The sequence below is a fragment of the Gouania willdenowi genome, chromosome 1 (assembly GCF_900634775.1).
Source record: "Gouania willdenowi chromosome 1, fGouWil2.1, whole genome shotgun sequence".
Classification (NCBI taxonomy): domain Eukaryota; kingdom Metazoa; phylum Chordata; class Actinopteri; order Blenniiformes; family Gobiesocidae; genus Gouania; species Gouania willdenowi.
Genome location: NC_041044.1, coordinates 39,922,322 through 39,944,001, shown reverse-complemented (window position 1 = coordinate 39,944,001; position 21,680 = coordinate 39,922,322). Strand labels below are relative to the sequence as shown.

Here is a 21,680-nt window from a genome sequence, read left to right as displayed (position 1 = left end):
AAACGTCATGTCATGGTAAGTGCAGTGCCTAAAAGAAACACCAGTGTTTTTCAGGAGAAAAATGTTTAAGGTAAAGTCTGAGAGTAAAACTATTCCTACCAGACCAGACGGTTGAGAACAAGAACTTTATTGATCTTGGGAAGATGTCTCGTGAATTGGCTTTTGTCTGTGACAAAAAAAACAAGTTTTACTCTTTCTCCATTGAGGTCTACGTATCTTAACTCAGTCCGTCCACATGATCAGCGTATACGCACCAGGTTCAGTAGACTTGGTCTTGGTTTCCAAGAAGTCATGGCAAGCACAGAAAGTTACCTCCTTAACCAGGTGCTCAAACCTCTCCAGGTCATCGAGGACCTGGAATTAAACAATGTACTAAACAAGAGCACTTAGGGGTGGATTCACTAAGATCTGAAATAAAGGCTGGTAAACCAGGTGCATCCCTAAATCCTTTGGTGGCCCTGTTTCCTCACCAGCTGTGGGGAATTCACTATCATTGCGGCACTAACAGCTGCGCGTATAGACGTGGTTGAGACCGCCCTATTGAAATGAACATTTTGCTAGTTCAACAAGGAGAGGTGAGTGCAAAGAAGCACAAAATGATGTTTGAAGAAGTTCAAATGGAGGCTGGTGGACTTCTCTGTCTGCTGCACATTAAATAATGTAGAAAACATTGTTTTTTAAACAACTTTAAAACCTAATGATAATTTCCCCCCCTAATTGTGGCTGCTCTGTCAGGTCCTGTAACTTTGCTCTGATCAGTCCATGTAAAACAGGCAGATTTGGACAGAGACTGTCCTATTGATCTGTTGATGCCATTGATCTGAGATAATGCAGCAACACAGTCTGTCAATCAGCACCATTTGAAGATGATCTACTGACCATCATCCAGCAGGTCTGAGCTCCCGATCAGCTGGTTAGCTGATTCTGGTCTGACGCTCCTGACATCAACGCGACACGAGAGTTTAATGGTCAAAACATGGAGAGAAAGACACAGGAGTTCCTTGGAGCTGTGCGTCTGGAGCGACATCCATAAATCAACGCGCACAGCGACTCTGCGCCGCAGCCACACCAGACTTTACACGCGCCACCTCAGGTGTCCAGCTTTTTCTCTCCCTCACACACACTTGTCTTTACTCTGCATTTTCGTATTCAGTGGCTGTTAATATTGACAATTGTTTTATTTAATTTATTTTCTTATACTAGAACGGTTAACTGGAGTGTTTTTTTCCATCTCCGCTGTGTTAGTCGTACTATTTTCCGGTGCTAAATCAGTCACCACAAACAGTCCCAGGTTTGATGAATTGCATTGTGCCCACTGCATTAATTGATTGGCATTTCTTCCTCCCATTTTTTTGCTCCCTTTGTGAGATCCACCTACTTTACATATTCATCAGATGGAAACTCGCGAAATAGATTGTGACAGGCAGTCCTGATTCCCTGGGGTTTGTACCACTTATTAGCATGTGGAGTGACGTTTGCAAATGTTTTAATATCCCTAAGCCTTTAGTGAACACGCCCATTAGAGCGCAAACCTCCGCCAAGCAGCAAATCTCCTCTTTGCCATATATTGGCAGATGATCGGGATCATTGATCCTGATCATGGCATCATAATAGTTTACACTTTAAAAACTTGAAATAAATTTTCCCCATTAATAACCATACAGTAGGTCCAAAAGTATGGACACCCCCATTTTTTTGAATTCCAAGTAAATATGTAACCCAGATCTGATTTGAAAGAAACTTGGAGTATTTGAAAAACCAACCCAAGATAACTGGTTTGAATTTCATAAAGATCAGTCAGTTACAAATCGATATATTAATTTTTGAAATTTCACCAAAGATAAGAGATTGGGGTTTTTGGTTTTTTCAAGCTGATTCAGAATGGTGATTAAATACGCAGTCCAGATCCGGTCCAGATAACACTTGGTGAGATAAGTGAGAAAACATGCATTGCTGTCTTAAAAAGTTTGCACTTCTTGTAGTGTTGACCTTTGACAGCATGTGCAGACAAGTAAAAAAAAAAAAATAAAAATAAAAAAAAAAAAATCGAGAAACCAACTCGACATAACTGAGTCAGGTTTCATTAAGATCGGTTAATCATGAACCAAATTTTTTTTTTTTTTTAATTTGCCAGTGATTAGACTCATTATGAGAGGTAGGGATTTTTTAAATTTTTGAAACTGATCCAGAATTAGTATATAGATTGAGATCCCCTCCAACATGTAATGAAATCTACCATGTCCTAAGGTATATCTCTCAATAATTAAATTTAAAGTACTTTTGACGTAATCCTGCTAACCGACAAATAAACAAAATATTCTTGGGTGAAAACATCACCTCCTTGGCAGAGGTAATAGTTTGAAAGAAGGGCATTGAAGATATATGGTTAGTCTCCATGTTTAAACCAGATATAAAACATTCACATGCTCACCTTCTCCAGCTGCATGAGCAGAGCATTCTTGAACTCCTCTAATGTATAAGTGTGCTTTTTCTTCAAATGACACAAGCCTGTGTCACTCAGTTGGCAACACATTTTCCTGATTACCAGGAGAGCAGGACTTAGACACTGAGAGACAAAAAGTATAAACAATGATAACAATAACACAGAAGTTACCACACACGGAAGCACCTTTAAGTGTTTGTTCATACCGGGTTGACCAAAAACAAACGTTCTTCTAGCTTCTCTCTGGCCAAGTGAAACTTCTTAGCACAAACTTTCCTACGCCACACGTAGAAGGTTTTCCACTTTTTAAAATGAGCAAAAAAAGGGATGCGGAGCAGCTTGCAGTGGTTTTCATACTCTGTTTTCCATTGCTCAAGACCGGTAAGAGCAAAGTCATAATTGAGCAACGGTGACGTGATGCTCAAAATATAATTTGGATTGTACTTATGAATGTATTCTTTGAGAGAAGAATCAAAAGATGCATCACTTAGCGCCACATCCTTGGAGAGCTGAAATAAGAAAAAAACAAGACAGAGAAATGGTGATTTTCTCCTGTTAGCCAAGGCTGAAGTTACACCAACACCAAAAATGTTGGTAATAACCCATTTATTTAGGTTGGAATAAGCTGGAGCATTTTCAGTCTGCTATTTGGCACTTGGCGAGTTACCTCGGGTGACCCTCCGATTACAAGCCTGCTTACTTAACCACTAGGCCACCGCTCGCCCTCGGTCCTGGACATTAGTTGTACAATAATTGCATCCTCACTATTGTTATGTTTTTTTCTTCCGTCGGTCGTTAACTCCTCCTACACATTTGTACGATTTTGACAAATAAGCAAATCAAAACATTCAGAAATTTTCTGAGATTTATTATTGTACTTTTATAATGTGTAACTTTTAAACTTTTTGACTTATTCAATTTTTTGGGGAAACTACATTGACGTTTCAGCTCCAATCCCATTTTTAGAGTGGACAGCTCATTAAGCTAGTGGAGCTGCTCCAGTTTTCTTCAAATCTTTGCAAACAAATTGTCAAAACTTTTTCAACTTTCTTCAGCTTTTTTTTTTTTCAAACTTTATTTAGATTGTTTCAGATCCTTCAACCTACCAGTATTTCAATAATTTTCATCATATCTTCTGTATTATTTCAGAGAGTTCGTTGGCTAGGCTAATACTAGGCTAGGGCTAATGCTAGGCATACTAGATTAATGCTTAATAAATGCTATTGCTGGGCTAATGCTAATGTAAAGTATATGCTGTGTTAATGGTAATGCTATGTTAATGCTATGCTAATGCTGGGTGTATGCTATATTAATGCTAATGCTATGCTAATGTAAATGTTAATGATAGGTCAATGCTACTGCTAGTTAATGTTAATGCTTGGTTGATGCTAGCTAATGTTAATGCTAATTCTAATACTAGCTAAGGCTATGCTAATGATAGCTAATGTTATGTTAATGCTATGTTGATGCTAATTAAAGCTATAGTAATACTAGGCTAATGCAGTGTTCAATGGAATGGGCCAGCAGTTGCATCCTCACTTGCATTTTCTTTAGGAAATGCAAATATTCTAAAAGTATTTTTTTTTTTTGTTTAAACTGACAATATTTAGGATGTCTTATCAAATTAATTTATTGGTAAATGTTGCTATAATTTTCCATTAGTTTAGGTGAGGGCTCTTTTAATGTCTTATTTGTAATGTCTGTTGTGTTACGTTTGCTATGGACTTTGCATATGTCTGAATTATAGTTTGATGATGATGATGATGATGATGATGGATCAAGGTTTGGTGCTCAAGCTCCAGTAAGCATTCATCTTTCTGTTTGAATGGTTCTCCTAAAATCCAACAATAGGCAGATGTACTGCCCTTAACTGTATTCATATATCACTTCTTTTCACAGTGATCTTCCCCTCCTGTGTTACATTATTACCAAAGAAGAGTCATTTCATCACATTTACAGTCAAACTAAGCTATGCATCTCATGGTTTCTAATTCTGGGGCTTTACTTTAAAAATGTATGAATATGAAACGCTTAAAAGAAGCACATTTTGCAGTGAAGGGCATGAGTGAGCAAAGCGGCACTCCTGCCATCCACCCTTGCACGTAATCCACTGACCTTTGAAGTGGACTCCAGCCGAGGCAGGTGGACGGGCACTTTTTGTGCAGATGAGCAAGTGGGGAAGGTAGGCTGCTTAATGATGTCATGGTGTTGAGGACTGGGTGGTTTTTTCTGTACATACTGGCTCTGAAAATCCAAAGAAAGAGCAATTCTTCGGCATTTTTTACCTCCACAAAGGGGGTAATATTTTCACCAGCTCTTTCAAATTTGTTTGTTCCATTTTTTTTCTCATCAAACATGACAATTTGGTTTCTCATGGTCTAAAACAGACAAGGGCAACTCACGGCTTGGGGGCCATGTATGGATTATTTTGAGCAGCCCCCAAAGTAAACGCACAAAATAAATCTAGTGACACACAAAGATCTACAAAGACACACAAGTACACAAAAACTTACAAGTTGTTACAAAATACACAAAATGAAAAAGACAGAACCCTAACCCTACACACAAAATGACAGAAAACAAAAAACCAAACAAAATGATGACAAAAATTAAATAAATAACAAATAAAAATATATCAAATGACAAAAAATACCATGTGACGAAAAAAAAAAAAATCAAATATGACCTCAAAAAACACAAAATAACAAATGTGCAAAATTTTGAAAAAGCAAAAACATAAAAAAATGTGGAAAAACTGACATGCTGCAAAGCTTTGAACGCAAACACATTGTAATCCACTAACATTTGAAGTGGACTCCAGCCGAGGCAGGTGAACGCGTCCTTTTTGTGCAGATGAGCGAGTGGGGAAGGTAGGCTGCTTAATGATGTCATGATGTTGAGGACTGGGTGGTTTTTTCTTGACAAATTGCCCCTGAAAATCCTGGAGAAAAAAAAGGACAATACTGCATTTATTACACAGTGCATCGGAAAAGTATTCATGGAGTTTCCAAAATAGAATACATTCAACCCTGCATTTTTTATTATAAAAAAACAAACAAGAAATCACATTTATTTTTATACGGTCATTATGTGGTATTGTTTGTAGAAATTTGAGGAAACAAATACACCTTTATAAATAAATGAAATAAAAAGCACTGTAAGCCACTGACCTTTGAAGTAGACTCTTTTGGAGGCGGGTGGACGAGCACCTGTTGTTGCATGTGTAGTTTTGGTGCTTTTTGTGGAGACGGGCGAGTATCCCAGCCTGGAAAATATAGTGACTCCAGGATCTCATAGTGTTCATGACTGGGTTGTTTTCTTACAAGACGTTTATGGAGAAAAGCCTAAGGAAGAGAAATACAAAAAAATTTGTCATTATGGTCTAAATCAGGGTTGTCAAACTCATTTTAAATCAGGGGGCAAACACGAATCAGTTTGATTACAAGTGGGCCACACAATTCATACACAATTAATTTCCATTTGTAGCCATAAATCTCCATGAAAACGTCAACTTATACATATCTAAATTATCTGTATTTGACATTAACTTAAAAAGTACCTGTACTAGTCCTGTATATAACATAAAATACATTTTAAAAAGTACTTTTTTGCAACAGTGCACCATGTCTAGTATCATATACTTCATCAGAATTTGTTTTTTTATCATTTCACAGACCTCCAAGAAGATATGGCTGAAGAAGTCCTGGGGGAGGATTTGGCCCCCTGGCCTTGAGTTTGACATTTGGTTTAATAAACATTATCGTGCATTGTTTGAGATACAAAAAGATCATAACTCTCAAAAAAAGAAAAGCGTTAAAATAGGGGACTAATGGTAAACTTGCCCTTGTTTTAATAATAGCAAAAATTATTTGGAAATTTAAAATGAAAAAAAGCTGTTTTTCTAGTCCCGTTTAGTTGACATCAAACTACGGGCCACATATGATTAAAACAAGTGTAACACCTCTTTTGTTTAAATAAATAACACTTTTTTCTACGTCTTTACAACATGACCCCATTTTGATATCACAAATTTCTAGCGACTCCATATTATTATTTTTTTAATCACTTTTTGATCATGTTCATGGTGTTACGAGAAGTGAAGAGATGCACCAGCTCATATGTTTCATACTGAATTTTCTGTCTTTTTTTTTTTTTATCTACTAGCTTTATATTTGAGGAAGTAAAAGTATAGAATACAGTTGATTGAGATTGTGTGCTGTATTTTAATTTGAAAAACAATAATAATTAAAAAAGAAAATACAAAAGGATCATTCTAAGACTATTTATTTTTTTCAGACAATGGCTATTTGTACACCCCTCACTGGCCAGTTTAGGTCACGGGACTAAAACTAAACCTAACCGTAAACCTTTACCTAACGCTAAAAATTGTTGTGATATAAGGTTATAACCTATAACCATAAACCTAACCCTAAGACGCTACATACATACTTCGGTAAATGTACTAATAACATAGCACCGGGGGTTGTTTGTATGGCAACCATACAAATAGACACTTTCTTTTTTATTTACACTAGATTTGGATTTGAGAAAGTTATATAGTATATACGTGTATAATACAGTTGTGTGTGGTGTTTTCATTTGAAAAAAAAAAAAAAAGAAGAAAAATATCATTTGAATCTGTAATTTATAAAAAAAAAAAAAAAAAAAATCAATTAATAGACAGGTGACCCAATTTGAATTTCGGGGCGACCCCACATGGGGTTACAACCCCAAGGTTGAAAAACACTGCTTTACAATGTCTCACCTCATAGTCTTTACCCTGCATGGGAGCGCTGGAGTCCTGGACTTCTGGAGGTCTACATTGGTCTAGGAAAGCACAATGACAGGTAGTTTATCATTGTAAGCTTTGTAGTTTTGGTGTCAAATATCACATAATTCATCATTTATTGCTTAATTACCTGGTGTGGACAAAAAGTCATCCGAAGTGCCCAGTTTCTCTGATGGAAATGGACCAGGTGGCTGTTCCATGTAGACACAGGTGTGATTAAAGGTCCTAGTGCTGTAAACGTTGTAGAAAATAATCGCTTAATTAAACTGAATGGAAACAGCTGCAGTTAGCTAAAGTTAGCAAACATATTAGTCAGGATTTAGACTTTTTCTTACTTACTGGCAAAGCTTTTCCAAACAAGATTAACTTACCAAATCACCAACAGCAAGACAATTGGGTTTTAGAGTGTTTTCTGTCAACGCAACAACAGCACCGTAGAGATGTTGTCTACGGTATCCTAGCAACAGAATGAGCGCGGTATGCTACGTAACCAGCGTGACGTCGATAGGACGCGTATGCTGGTCACCTTAAATAATGAATACAAGCAAAAAACATGCTGCCCCTGATAAATAATAAAAATGAAAAACATGCTCACCCACGTAAATAAAACATATATATATATATATATATATACATAAACCAAAAAAAACAATTAATTTGAGCAAAAAGTTGCTTTATTTATATAATGAATTGCATTGGGTTCTTGTTCAACAGTTTAAATTATGCTTGTGTGCCTCAGAACAGAAAGTGTTATCACAGCTGAGTAAAAAGAGGGGATAATCTGATCCAAGCGCCACATTAATATCAACATTAATTTAGATAAGACTGATCTGAGCTTTAATAGAGAACAGATGCTTTTTTATGTCATTTTGCACATTTTCTTGTCCATTTCTGTCAATTTGTACATTTTTGTTGTTTTTCTGAAGCCATTTTGTTATCCTTTATGTTATTGTAGTCATTTTGTGCGTTTACTTTGGGTGGCACACAACATTAGACCAAGGGCTGCATGTGGCCCCGGGCCACCAGTTGCCCATGTCTGCCTGAGAACATTTCTTTCCAATAATAAAAAATAAATACAATAAAAAAATAAATTAAAAAAATATTTTTGGAAAACCGTGACTTTAAGTCTAATAAAACGGAAAAAACAGCAGTGACGATAGCCAATCACCAGTTTACTGTTAGTGACCAGTAACAGTATGGAAATGAACCCAATAAACCAATTTCAGACACAAGATAAGTTTAGGATAACACAAAGAATATACTCTAACTAAAGAATAAAAAAAATACACATGCAATAATTTCAAATAATAATAATGATAAATACTACAAATTCCACCTTTTTTTATTAAGTTGATACATTTTTGGCAACATGAAACCAGTCTTCCGTGTAAAACATTTTGTGGAAAGTAGGATCATTGTTTCAGATTCTGAAGCTAACAGCATCCATGTCACTATTTGTAAGCATTCTTTACATTTGCACAGATTTTTTTTTCTTTCTACCATCATCCCAAAGGAGTACATTTCTTTCATCGCTCCACTATACATTTGTACTTTAAATGTCCACTAATGCTCATACTTTTGCCAGTGGAGACTAATTTGAAAGAAAACTTGTAATGCAGTGTTTTATTCTGGTGTCTTTCCATCAGAACCAGAAACAACTCAGCTCGACAAAGGTTTTATCATGGTGCATCAGCTTTTCCACATGTACAGAATGCATTAAAAAACACAATCAGGAAAACAATCAATAACTTATAATTCTCACACACACACACACACAAAAATAATTACACCCAAGACTCCCTTTCACACAGGCTCTTATTCATTATACATGTAGGTGTATAAAAATGTAAACATGTTTCAGTTCAGAGTTCTCGTTTCTTATGACTTTATGGAAAAAAACAGTTCAAAGTGCAGCACATTGATCATAAATATTCTATTATTATTATTCTATTGTTATTTTAAGGCACAGTGAGCGTTTGCCACTAGATTGTCTCTGTATCTGGATGGACGATCTTCCTCCGCTGTGACGCCAAACCAGTGAACTGTAAAACAAATAATGCACATTTTGTTAAACTACACAACATTTCCACCAAAGAAGACAAAACAAATCCTTAGCTTTGAACTATTCACTCTCTCTTATCACCGTACACACTAAGGCTGAACGATTAACCTTAATGGCATTAATATTAAGATTTTCACTACTGCGATAACGTAACCTCAGACGCTGAGGTTTTTTTTTCCGTCTTTATCATTTGAGTGATATATATGTTCACCAATCAGAAATGCCGAGAACCGCCTTCCTGGGCTGCTGGCCAATCAGAGATGGTCACAGGACACAAGCTTGTATGCGCTGCAGCGAGTCTCAGTGACCCCTCAGTTGAGTGCACTAACAACAACTACACTAGAGCCCTAAAAAATCCAAATTAGCGGAATCGACCAATGAAAACAAAATCTACTGTTGAACGCAAAAATGGCCAGAATCGTTTTGAAACGCCGTCACTTTGAGGAAAAAGACCTTTTTTTTTTTAAAGGGGAAATGTTTCAGGGACGGCTTATTAGGGTGCACCGCCCGCCCCCTCCCGTCCTGTCCGCTTCAAACAGTCTAAACACCTTCTGAACTGCCAAAAAACTACGCAAATCATCACTGACTCCTAAATGAGAGCCGACCAGTGGCCGCTTAACTTTAACGTGTCTGTGGAGCTCCGTCCGTTTCTCATGTAGCGCTGCTGTGCTCCGTAAAAACATGAGTCAGCTTTAACAAGCTTCACCTGCTCAGAGTGTTTAAACATCTCATCAGAGCTACAGAAGATCTGTAGCTTTGATGATCTGTAAACTTGCTCTGTTGTTGTGGACGAGACCATTGATGCCAGGGATTATAGAGTCTGAAACATTGTAGCTTAATGATAACTTCTTATACTTAGTCCATTTATTTTTGTTTAATCATTACGGTCTGGAATGATGTCATCAGGATAATTTAAATTCATCAAAACTTAATCAATAAACCTGCTCAGATTCAGTAAATCATTGATCCCTGAGAGGAATTAGGTGACATAATTCTGCTCTCATACGTCTTTATGTGACATGAATAATTAAAAAGGAGCAGAACAATCCATCCAACTTATATTTAGCTTTTAATTGTATCTTACTCATTATTTATATTTTTGACATACATTTTTGTTTAATTATAGTTTTATTTTATTAGTATATATTTTGTTTCCTCACAGTACAACTTATATCTACCTTTTAATTGTATCTTACTTTATTTTTGACATACATTTTTGTTTAATTATGTTTTTTATTAATTTATCAGTATTTGATAAATATTTCTAAAAAAACTGAATTTTAAATAAATAATATGGAAAATATGGAATATGGAAGAAAAAAATAAAATGCAATTTGGCAAAAAAAATAAAACATGCATTTAAATGTATAAACTATTTTCAAAAATCGTAAATCTCGTTCGGGCACTATCTGTCAGAAAAATCGCAAATAGGTTTTTTTTCTTCAAAATCGTGCAGCCCTAGTACACACGACTGTAGAAATGATGACAACAACTTCCTGCCAGAGAGAAAATGACTTGTGTGTGTGTTGCTTTATGTTAAAAGTTAACTTTTAAGTAGTCTTAATGAATTTGCAGCCATAATTAGGACATTACATTTTGTAATGCTCGTACCTGTTGTGTGGATGACACGCCCTTTTGATCAAATTGGCTCAGACGTCTCTGGAGATGATTCGTCTTCTCCTGATATATTGCCAGCTGCCTCTCGTACTGTGAAACACCAATAGTAGAAAAATTAGCAAATGTGAATTGGTGCTTAAAATGAATGGAAAGAAAAATAGTAGCCATTACCATGAATTCTAATATGTATTGTTTTGAATATATGCAACATTGTGGAGGTGATGGTCTAGCCTTCAAATTCTTTAAAACCATAGCTGAACACAAGTGAAGTATTAAAATGTAGCACTTTCCCAAAAATAGTTAATGGCAGCTTATATTTATCTTACATTCCATTTGCTAAACATGATAATCATATACATTTTTATAAGAATTTCTATGACTCTGCATTCATGTTTTGACTATTTGCATGTATTTACAGTTTTACATCAACAAGCCAAGGGACTAGAGATGAAAATTTGCCATATATGCTACAATCTTACATATTTACTCTATGCAAATATTCACTAAAATGTATTATGCCTTTTATGAATAAATGAAAGATGAGCATAAACTAATCTTATTGTGAAAATTTAAAATTGGAAGTTGTTTTTCTGTGAAAGAGGCACTTAAACAGATAATTTCTATACTACAGCAACTTTAAAAAAACCAAATAACATCATAAAACAGGAAGTTTCACCCACAATCAGGAACTTATAGCCAAATGGAAAAGGTGGATATAAATCTTCCCTCGACAAAAGGTAAATAGTACGCATATGTAAAAATTAGGGGTGTACATTGCCATGAATCTGATGATACGATGCGATTCCCGAGACAATACATCCCGATACTAAACAATACGATACACATCGCGGTATATCACAATACGAATCATTACAAATTTCACTTTTACAGATACATTTTTTATTATTTTTATTTTTTTATTTGAACTTGCGATAACAAGTAAATGGCAACTAACTGTAATTCAAGTACCAACAATAAAAACTACTGGTATGTTTACCAAACTGTCAAATTACATTTAAATGACAATTCAAGATTTTTTTTGTTTAAAAACATATTAAAAAAACAAACAATTTGGACATATTTTGGATCAATACAATAACCGCGTGGTGAAATATTGCGATATATCACCAAATTGATTTTTTTCTTAAACCCTTAGAATTAAAAAAATATATTTGTGTTGTTAGAGTTCTTAAAGAGTCAAAGCTGCTTCTTGATTGTCACCAGGCAGCTTCTGTAGTCCATTACTCATCCAGTCCGCCCTGTAGCTGTTTGAGCTGCTACAAAGACGACCTGACATTTTCACAGGTCAACACCGTCTGAACAGACGTGAGCACAAAAGGACGACTCTTCACTCCACAGCAAAATAGCATATTGCAATCATTGCACCTTCCCACTTCATACACTCCAGTTACTTGAGAATTGTTCAGTTACCTCTCCCTTTTTGCAATAAAGCCTCTCAGACATCTGAGGGCTAGAGTGATACACAAACCTCAGAAATGGCATTACGGTCCCTTTCAATCTGCAGCTCCAGTTCATGCGAGCGCTGCTTGTGCCGAGTCACTTCTGCCCTGAAAGGACAAATTGAAAAGAAGAGTCGCACAGGCTGCGAAATAATAGCAACAGCTTGGATGAAGCTTTATTTTCAAGTGTTTCAACAACCAATAGCTCTCAGTGAAGAACAGATGTTGCTGAGGGATAAACAACTTAGGACTGGTGGGTCAATTTAAGGCTCAACTGTTAGAAAGACCAGTGATGATCTGCTGCATCTGTGCTTTAAACTCTTGGAACAATAGAAGGTTCCTGGGATTTAAACCCAAACTGTATCTAACCTGTATTAGTAACCCAAAAACAAATAATATCTTTGTAGCATCTCTGTGATGTTTAAATGAAATATTTAGACTAGTTATCTAGTAAGCTATTTAGGTTTGATTTGGGTGGCAGTAGCTCAGTCCGTAGAGACATGGGTTGGAAACCGGAGGGTGGCCGGTTCAAGTCCCAATGCGGATCAAAATACAGAAGTTGTTCTGGTAGTTGGAAAGGCATCAAACCCCAACACTGCTCTGGTGCGCTCCCTTCATTGTGGAAGCAGCCCCACTCTGACATCTCTCCATTGATGCATGTTCACAGGTCCTGTTTGTGCATGTGTGTGATTCGGGCCTGTGTGTGTGAGAAGCATGTCCCTAAAAATAACAGTGTAACAATTTCCCTTCAGGGATTAATAAAGTAATTAAAATAAAAAATAAATAAATTTGGTTTCAAAACGGAATAACCAAAGAACGAATGGTACATGGATTCATATTTTAACCTGTTTTCATTACTTTTTTGCCATATTTTTGCTCTTTTCAATGCATTTTTGCTACATTACTCCCATTTCTGCCACTTCTCCATCAAATTTCAAAGCCTCTTCTGCCAATTGTTTTCACTTTCAAGACAATTTCAGCCAATTATAAACCATTTTTCATCAATTTTCCCAGCTAATGTTGCATATGTTGACCCATTAGTCACTTTTAACCTCTTTTCACCAGATTTCAGACTTATTTTTGCCAGTTGTTCCTACTGTTTTAATTTACATTATCCGAAACCCAGTGTATGCCACTTTTAAGCCAATATTTACACTTTGAACCCTTTTCACCATTTTTTCTGTCCGTTTTTGGCCACTCTAAATTGCAATTTTTTAACCAAATTCTGTGGTTTTTAAAATCCAATTTCACCACCTGTTTTTTTGTCAATTTGAACCAATTTTAATTCTGATTAATAGACTACCTGGATAACAGTGGATAATATTCGGATAAATAAATAAATGTGGTTATCACAGATTCATAGAACAATAGACCATCATTTTGCTGACTTTATGGATGGACCCCAAAAATCTCTCCCCTTTATTCCCCCTTATAGATGGCCCTGTCTCCACCTTCAGGTACAGTGGGGGTCCCCGGTCTCTGGTATCTTTATTTTGGGGGTTGCGGGCGGAAAATGTTGAGAACCACTGCTCTAATACACCTGTACTTCACTACTTCTACCACAATAAAAGCTAAGTGAGATGAAAGCGATTGGCAGAGTTCAGATAATTCAATTTAGGTAATTGGAACTGGCCTGCCTATTTGGCACTGGATACTAGTCAATAGATTCTTCCCAGAAGGCATAGCAAATCATGTGACTTACAACACCATGACCGTAAAATTCAAATAAAGGGGGAGCATACCTGGACAGAAAAACTTTTAAATAGGGCTCTTGTTTTGAAGTTAAGCAGAAGCTTTGTCAGGAGCACAATGGAGGGTCTCCAAAAATCTCTAAAATGAATGAATTAAATGCTTTTCTGTTAGTTTTATGGATCAAATTACCACGTGTTGATATTCTACTTTGTCACTTTCCTGACAAAAATGTTTTTAGAACTTTTAAAGTTGGCGAATCAACAGAGATATTTAGCCCTCAGTGTGTTTCAGGTTTTTGTTGCTGTAAATTTGAAATGCATCTTGGGAAATTTGGAAGTCTATTCAGTGGTCATCATCCTAATCATACATATAGTATATAGTAGATAGTATATACTCATTGAGTTTGTTGCGTATAGTATGGAATGTTCCATTTAAAACACAGCCTTTGTCATTTAAAATAGCTCTGAATGGACTTTTTCACGGGAATGTCCTGGAACTATTTATTGATGTTGGAGATGTGTTTCTCCCTGGAACTACACACAAAATGGACTGGACTGCGTCTGAGTCCAAAGTAGGCAGGAGTGTACCGATTAATAACGACTACATTTACATAAATATAAATGCAGCCTAGTCGGTTTTAAACAGAGGCTGAAGGCTCTTTCTGATTGGACCCTGAAATCATTGACCCCTCCAGATAAATCTTTCAGGAACATAGACAGATACACCATGACAATGGCTATAAATAATATATCAGCACAATACACTGTATTTAGATATAAAAAATATAAAAGCAGTAAAAAGTTGATATCACAATTGATTCATCATCTGTACACTTAAAATGGTGCATTGAGTTGTTAAGCCTGAGACATAAAAGCTGCTCACTTTGCTTTCAGATGAAAGAACAAAGACTTGTAAGCCTATTATAAATGTGTGTAATGTCAGACAGAACTAGATCATAAACACTTGATTCAACTTTGATCAAACATTGTATTATATTGTTCATTCAGGGACCCAGTGTAAAACAGCTAATGAAACAAAGGAAGTGACATCGTCAAAGCAGCGACTTGTGCTGCAGCTGTGAACAAACGTAACGCTTCATTTTTTGGGTTGTACTCATTTTGTTTCATTGATCATATTTTTTTATGTTGTTGTGTATTTTGTATATCTCTAATTTTATGGATCTTTCCTGAGTCAATTAGTACATTTAATTGTATATAACGTAAAATATGTATTACCAAAAAAACTAAATATATGCACATTTATGATTAAAAAAATTCTGTTACATTACTTTTTTGAATGATTATATATTGTAAATTACAGTCCATGAAGAGCAGCCATGTTGGGCTGGATGTGAGGAGAAGTCGTAGCTTTTTAAGCTGTGTTTACATATGCTGCCATCTGATTATAATGATTGTATTTTACTTTTAGATTTTTGTTATGCTTTTCGCCACATTAATATTGTTTTATTCATTACGACAGACGATACTAGGATGTGTGTTGGAGCTACTTTGGACACGTAGGAAGCAGTTATTGTGAGTGCGTCTAAACCGAAACCTCTAGTATTATATATGATCTTATGATAGAGATTAAAATCAAAACTCACTACAGATACCCTTTAAGTAAAGCAAATCCATACCAGATCCACATCGATACACAAGATAAAATAATGGTAACACTTTACTTGAAGTTTTATACATAAGGCTGATATTACACTGTCATTGTACATGACACCTGTCATTAGAATGAATAAGGTTTCATGAAGGCTGTCATTAAGTGACGTCCGTTACCCTAACAACTAACTCCTAACCCTACCTAACCCAAAAAAATGCCAACATAGCTCCAAAGGTGTCATAATTTAGCAAACGACACTTAAAGACAGCCTTTATGACACTTTATTCATGCTAATGACAGATAATGATAGTGTAATGTCATGTATAAAACTTCCAATACCTTAGGTGATAGAGCTTTTGCCACCCGCTGGAACTCCCCCCCCCCCCCCCCCCCCCCCAAACATCTGTGCCTCAGACTCCGTTAAAAACCCACCTGTTCACACAAGCATTCCACTAACTCATCTCTTTCACTCCTTCTGTGTCCTGTAAAGCGTATTTGAGTGTCCTTTAAAAGTGCTATATAAAACTGATTTATTATCGAGTAAAGTGTTACCAAAATATTTTGAAATCATTTGACAGTTGTAGGATTTTAATTCTCAGCAGCTTTGTTCTTACATGTATGTGTTTTTCATCATCAGGATCACAAGTTCTTACTTACTTGTGGGTTGTGATTTTAGCTTCAAAAGTCTGGACGAGGTTCGTGGCCTCCTCCTTCCAGCGCTGGGTGCTTTTGTGCTGCGCTGTGAGGAGTCGTGTGAGATCAGCACTGGAGCTGCTGCTGCTCTCCTCCAGCTCCCTCAACCGTGTGCTGAGACTCTGCTCCTTTAGGCTGTACTCTTGCTCCATCTGTGAAACCTCCACAACAACCACAGCAAAAGTCAGCCTCGTCCTGCACTAGCTCTGAGCCATCACGTTTATTGTTCTCTACTATAAGTGAGTGTTTCCATCTTGGCCACCCTCCCAGCTCTTGAGTGCACCCAACGTTCTTTATAACTCTCTTTAAACTGAATTGTATCTGTTTTGTCGTCAGCCTACCTGTTGCTTAGCCTTTTTTTTGCACCAGCGTGGTGGCTTTGCGTAGCTCGTCCATCTCTCTGTGCAGCCGCTGGTTCTCCTTCTGCAGCTTTAGTCGCTCATAGCTGATGCTCACGCTGTCGTCTCGGGCTGCGTTCAGACAGCCCTGCAGCCGCCGCACTTCCTCCTGGCACTGAGACAGCTCCTCACTGTAGCTGCAGGGGGATGACGGAGTCAAGTAGAGGTGGAGAGCCAAATCAAATACAAAAAGTTACAGATGCTTACTCCATCTCAATCTTTTTGAGTTTATTCTGCATGCTTTGCAGCTTAAGGCTCATGTCCTCCCTCGATCTCTCTGCATTCAAACACCTCTGATGGAGGACGTCCATCTTTCCGTACTCAGGCTCTGCTCGGCCTTCTTTATATATCTAAAAAACAACAAAAACACGGTCATCAACATAGTAAAAAAAAAAAACGGCACAAGGGCAATAGCTCCAAAAAAAATATTTGTGCACTTCTCATTTTCAAACTCCATCAAGGTATTGATACCCTGAAGCCACACACCAAATTTGGTTATCCCATCTTAAACGATTTCTAAGAAAAGCTGTCCCCTTTGAACAGACCTCGAACAGAGTAAAGAAAAAAGGCACAAGGGCAATAACTCCAGGAAAAATCATTACGTACTTCTCATTTTCGAACTTCATCAGCAGTGTTGTTCTCTTATGATAATGGGTCAGTTTTGACCCATGTCTAAAATCAGTTGTAAAACACACAAAAAGATATTATCTATCATCCAATTTTATTTTTTATCTCTTGGTTACCTTGTTAGGCTTCCTAATCAATTAAAATATTGCTATTATTATTTTTGGTTTGGGCGTCTAAGCCTTTTTTCTGTCAGTAGAGCACTAGATTTTTTTAAATGGTAAAATGAGCTTCAAGAGAAGTGACAGGTAGTGGGAAAACTTGATATCAAACATGTTTTAATAATTATTAACTACATAATGTTGCCATTCTATATGACAGCATGAAAATTCTATAAAAACTAAGTACAAAGTAAATTGCCTGAACTCAATTACAATTCAATTGTGATTACAATAGCAACATATTTGTTTCAATTACATTATAATAACATCGTAATTATAATTGATGATCAATTACAGAATTGCAATTAGAAGTGACCCCAACCATGGTATCAGGTATTAGGAAAACCCCTTTCATTTGTCAAACCAAACGCACTCATGTCTCAGCAAAACCTCCGTTAAATGAAACGTCGTCAAATATCTGATACCTGATACCTCACTCTGAGACCTGAGGATGTCCTAAATTTACACCGTACTGCTGGCTAAATAGAGAAAAACTCAGGACGGAGCTTTTAGCTGCGTTTTTTTTTAAAATTCACTAGGACTGTCATATATAAATATATATATATATATATATATACCTTCTCTAGTTCCTCCTCGACAGCTTTTCTTTCTCGCAGGGACCTTTCAATCTGCGCCTCTTTATCTGCACACTCCTAGTAGAGAGGGCAAAAAAAGGAAGTGGAGAAAAGGCTTGTCGGAGACAGAATGAATACTTAAGGAGAGTCGAAACGGGATTTTGTGAGCTTTACAGAGGAATTTGTCCCCTCGGCACAGCAAACTCTCACCAGCTGCAGTGCAGACAGCTCCTCTGCCATACGGTGGATCTGAAGGTTACACTGTTGACGTGCATTTTCCACCTGGTGAAGATAGAATCACACAAATCAACACAGGGCACAGGTCTCAGGAACGCAGAGAGATTGATTTAGAAAACTTTAACTTCAACAGAAGCTGAACTGAAATGTGGGTCGATAAAACCTTCTCACTTCTGATACACTATTGATATTGTAGCCTAGTGTAATGGCTGAAAACGATATTTTTATTACTGTTTTTGTTGTGTGGGATACAACATGCCCCGATATATCCCAATACTAAACAATATGATATACATCGCGATATCAAAATAGAAGTTTATTAAATTATTTTTTTAACTTGAGAGAAGAAATAAATGGTAACTCACTATAATCCAAGTACTAATATCAAAAACAACTGGCATGTTTATCAAACTGTCAAATTACAATTTTTTTAAAAAAGTTTAACTTTAGCTTCTACAACAGATTCTGATTGTGTTCCTAAATTCTTAAAATATAAAAAGTAACCACATACATCTATAAGTGTCCAGTGTGTTGAAAATAATCGACTTCCAAAAGTTTAACAATAACATTTTTTGGATCGATGTGATAAATGTGCAGTGAAATATTGCGATATATCACCAAATCAATTTTTTTCTTACACCATTAGAAAAGGCTTGATTAAGTTATAATATTACTCAAACAGAAAACAACAGTCAGCAAAAGTAGGTTTGAGAAAAACTGACCCATTTATTATGAACCAATAACTTACACAAATTTTAGTCTTAAATATAGGAATAATCTACAATAGAATAAATCATATTTTTAGATGCTGGCAGATATAATATTGCTGATATTGGACCGATATTTGTTTTCAATATTGGATTGGGACAACCTTACTTACTACAGCTTCTCCCATGGCAAACGATTCACATTTAACTAAGGATTGTTATTACAGATGGGCGATGTTATCGGCACTGGTATCGGTTTTTCAATATCAGTGGAAAAAACAACATCAATGTCGATCAATATTACATTTTGTGGTAAACGTCAAACGATAATACGTGCTGATGTTTGAGACAATACATTTAAAACAAGAATTTAGCACTTTTTCCATTTCTAAAGTTGAATAAGTTTTAATATTTTGCGCTGATGTTTAGAGATGGAAGCTTTATTGTCATTGTACAACACAGTTAATACATGGAATACATTACGGAATACATGCTGTGAGGCATTACATTAAAAATAATTATTCCATGGAAATATTATCTGTGCTAAAGAATAAGTTGGCCGGAAAGGAACTGTGTATATATCAGTCTCGGTTAATATCGGAAATCTAGTGTTGGACAATATCGGCAAAAAGCTTAATTGTTTTGTTGGCACAAATTTAATTTCCCATTGCTTTGTGAAGGTTTTCAAATTTAAAACCAAGCCCATAAAACACAAAAGTGGGATCATTGAGTAATAGCAACATCAAATGAATAAAGATGGATATTTTCTGGGTATCATTATAAACATCAGTGCTCCATAAACCACAAGGTTTATGGAGCAAAATATGTTATTATTCAAACGACCTTTTTAAAAGTGTCCTTGGTCCAAATTAAATGATATTGATTAAAGGCTAAACCAATGAATATTTTCATTTAGCTAATGCTAAACTCAAGAGGAGTGTAGTTATAAATAATAAAATGTTCTGAGGCTCACAAAAGGCTAAAGATGGATCAGACAAATACAAATTCCTTTGTACAGTATAAAGATGTTATCATACTTGGCATATTGACATTATTAGCAAATTTTGGGTTTGGAGAGTTTTTTTATGTACCGTAATTTTCAGGGTATAAAGAGCACTGTTTTATTGGCCGCATTACAATAATTTATATATTTTCTAAGAAAAATCCACACAAATGCCGCAGCCTAACTTAGGCGCACTCTATTGGGTGATGAGGGTGCCCTTCAGACGACTCGTCCAATCAGAACAAGCAGGTAGGCGGGCTGCTGAACTCACTTAGGTTGCAGGAAAATGTCTGTGTTTCAACTGATAAGTTTCCTTTCCTACATCAAGTCACCTCCTCCGTCTACATATCAGTCCATTTACAGATTTTTATGGTCACTTTTTACTGGAACCAGACTGATACACCACTTCATCCGCACTTCTTACCGTGAACTACCATGGAGCGAACACAGCGAGTCGGACTCTGAATCAGAACACGGACGCGATCGCTTCTGAACAAATCCAACATGGTGATTTGGCAACTTCATGCTGTTATGCTACTGTTACAAACTGGCTGACTTTTACTTCATTCACGCTGCTGCTACTGCTGCTTCTGCAGCTCCGTCTCTCTCTCTGACAACTTTTCTCTGCGTCGTTGCTACGATGAGGAAGTGTGCATCGTGACAACATGAGTGATCAGAATGATTTCAGTGCGAGCAAGAACGATTTAATGTTAACAATATCATTGTTCCACTTGGTCTAATGTGACAGAGCTCAATTTTTTGGCTGCATGAAGCTTATAAAACAGGGAAAAATCCACAATTTAGCCGCGTCATTGTTTAAGCGCAGGGTTCAAAGCGTGAGAAAAAAAGTATCGGCTTATACTCCGAGAATTATGGTAGTTTTGTGACATAAAAACCAAAAAAAATAAATAAATAAATAAACATCAGATCTTATGGCGTTGTTATTCAACCTTGGGGTCGTGACCCCATATGGGGTCGCCTGAAATGTCAAGTAAATAATTTTTAATATTTTTCATTATGCTTTTCAAAATTTAAAACACACAATCCTAAACAACTGTAGTCTATATTTTTACTTACTTAAATATAATTAATATTTCATCTTAAAATCAACACATTTTCTTAGAAAAAAAAGAATTAACAGGTCAATGAGTTCATATTTTCAACGGCACTTATTTAGTTGGCTTTTAGTAGGATTATGTCAAAACTATTACAATTTCAGTTTATTTGTTTGTTTCAGTCCAACAAAAAAAAATATTCAAATATTAATCCCGATTTAAAAACATATAACAAGACCAAAACACGCACAAGCAAAAATGTGTATATGCCCAACATAAATCATAACATTGAAGTTACCTTTCTTAAATAATACACACACACACACAAAAATAAAATAAACAATATATATGATCAATAATAATATAATATAAATGTATATGTTTTAAGTCACTCATCCTGCTGACTCTGTAACACAGTTTAACAAACCTGATCGAAAACTAATTCTAGAAGGAAAAATTAAGTATTTGGGGTCGTCAGAAATGTGTGATATTTAACACTGCCTTATGGTTGAGTCTCAAAAGTAAATAACTTTCCTAACTTCCTCTAGTGATG

General features: G+C 36.1%; 2 protein-coding genes across 2 annotated transcripts in view; both read right to left on the bottom strand.

The window, feature by feature from the left end:
- LOC114459400 (dynein heavy chain 6, axonemal-like) overlaps positions 1-2,841 on the bottom strand; it is a gene marked incomplete at its 5' end in the record, with an annotated part of 57,828 nt that extends 54,987 nt beyond the window's left edge. Inside the window, 4 exons of the mRNA XM_028441683.1 lie at positions 100-166; positions 255-354; positions 2,432-2,566; positions 2,650-2,841. Coding sequence (XP_028297484.1) covers positions 100-166; positions 255-354; positions 2,432-2,566; positions 2,650-2,841 — 494 coding nt within the window. The remainder of the gene's footprint in view (positions 1-99; positions 167-254; positions 355-2,431; positions 2,567-2,649) is intronic.
- Positions 2,842-9,199: 6,358 nt separating this feature from the next.
- The window catches only part of LOC114466292 (sodium channel and clathrin linker 1-like), a 29,090-nt gene continuing 16,609 nt past the window's right edge, over positions 9,200-21,680 (bottom strand). Inside the window, 9 exon segments of the mRNA XM_028451840.1 lie at positions 9,200-9,274; positions 10,906-11,001; positions 12,401-12,479; positions 16,332-16,528; positions 16,709-16,726; positions 16,728-16,902; positions 16,973-17,115; positions 18,129-18,203; positions 18,336-18,407. Coding sequence (XP_028307641.1) covers positions 9,215-9,274; positions 10,906-11,001; positions 12,401-12,479; positions 16,332-16,528; positions 16,709-16,726; positions 16,728-16,902; positions 16,973-17,115; positions 18,129-18,203; positions 18,336-18,407 — 915 coding nt within the window. The 3' untranslated portion in view covers positions 9,200-9,214.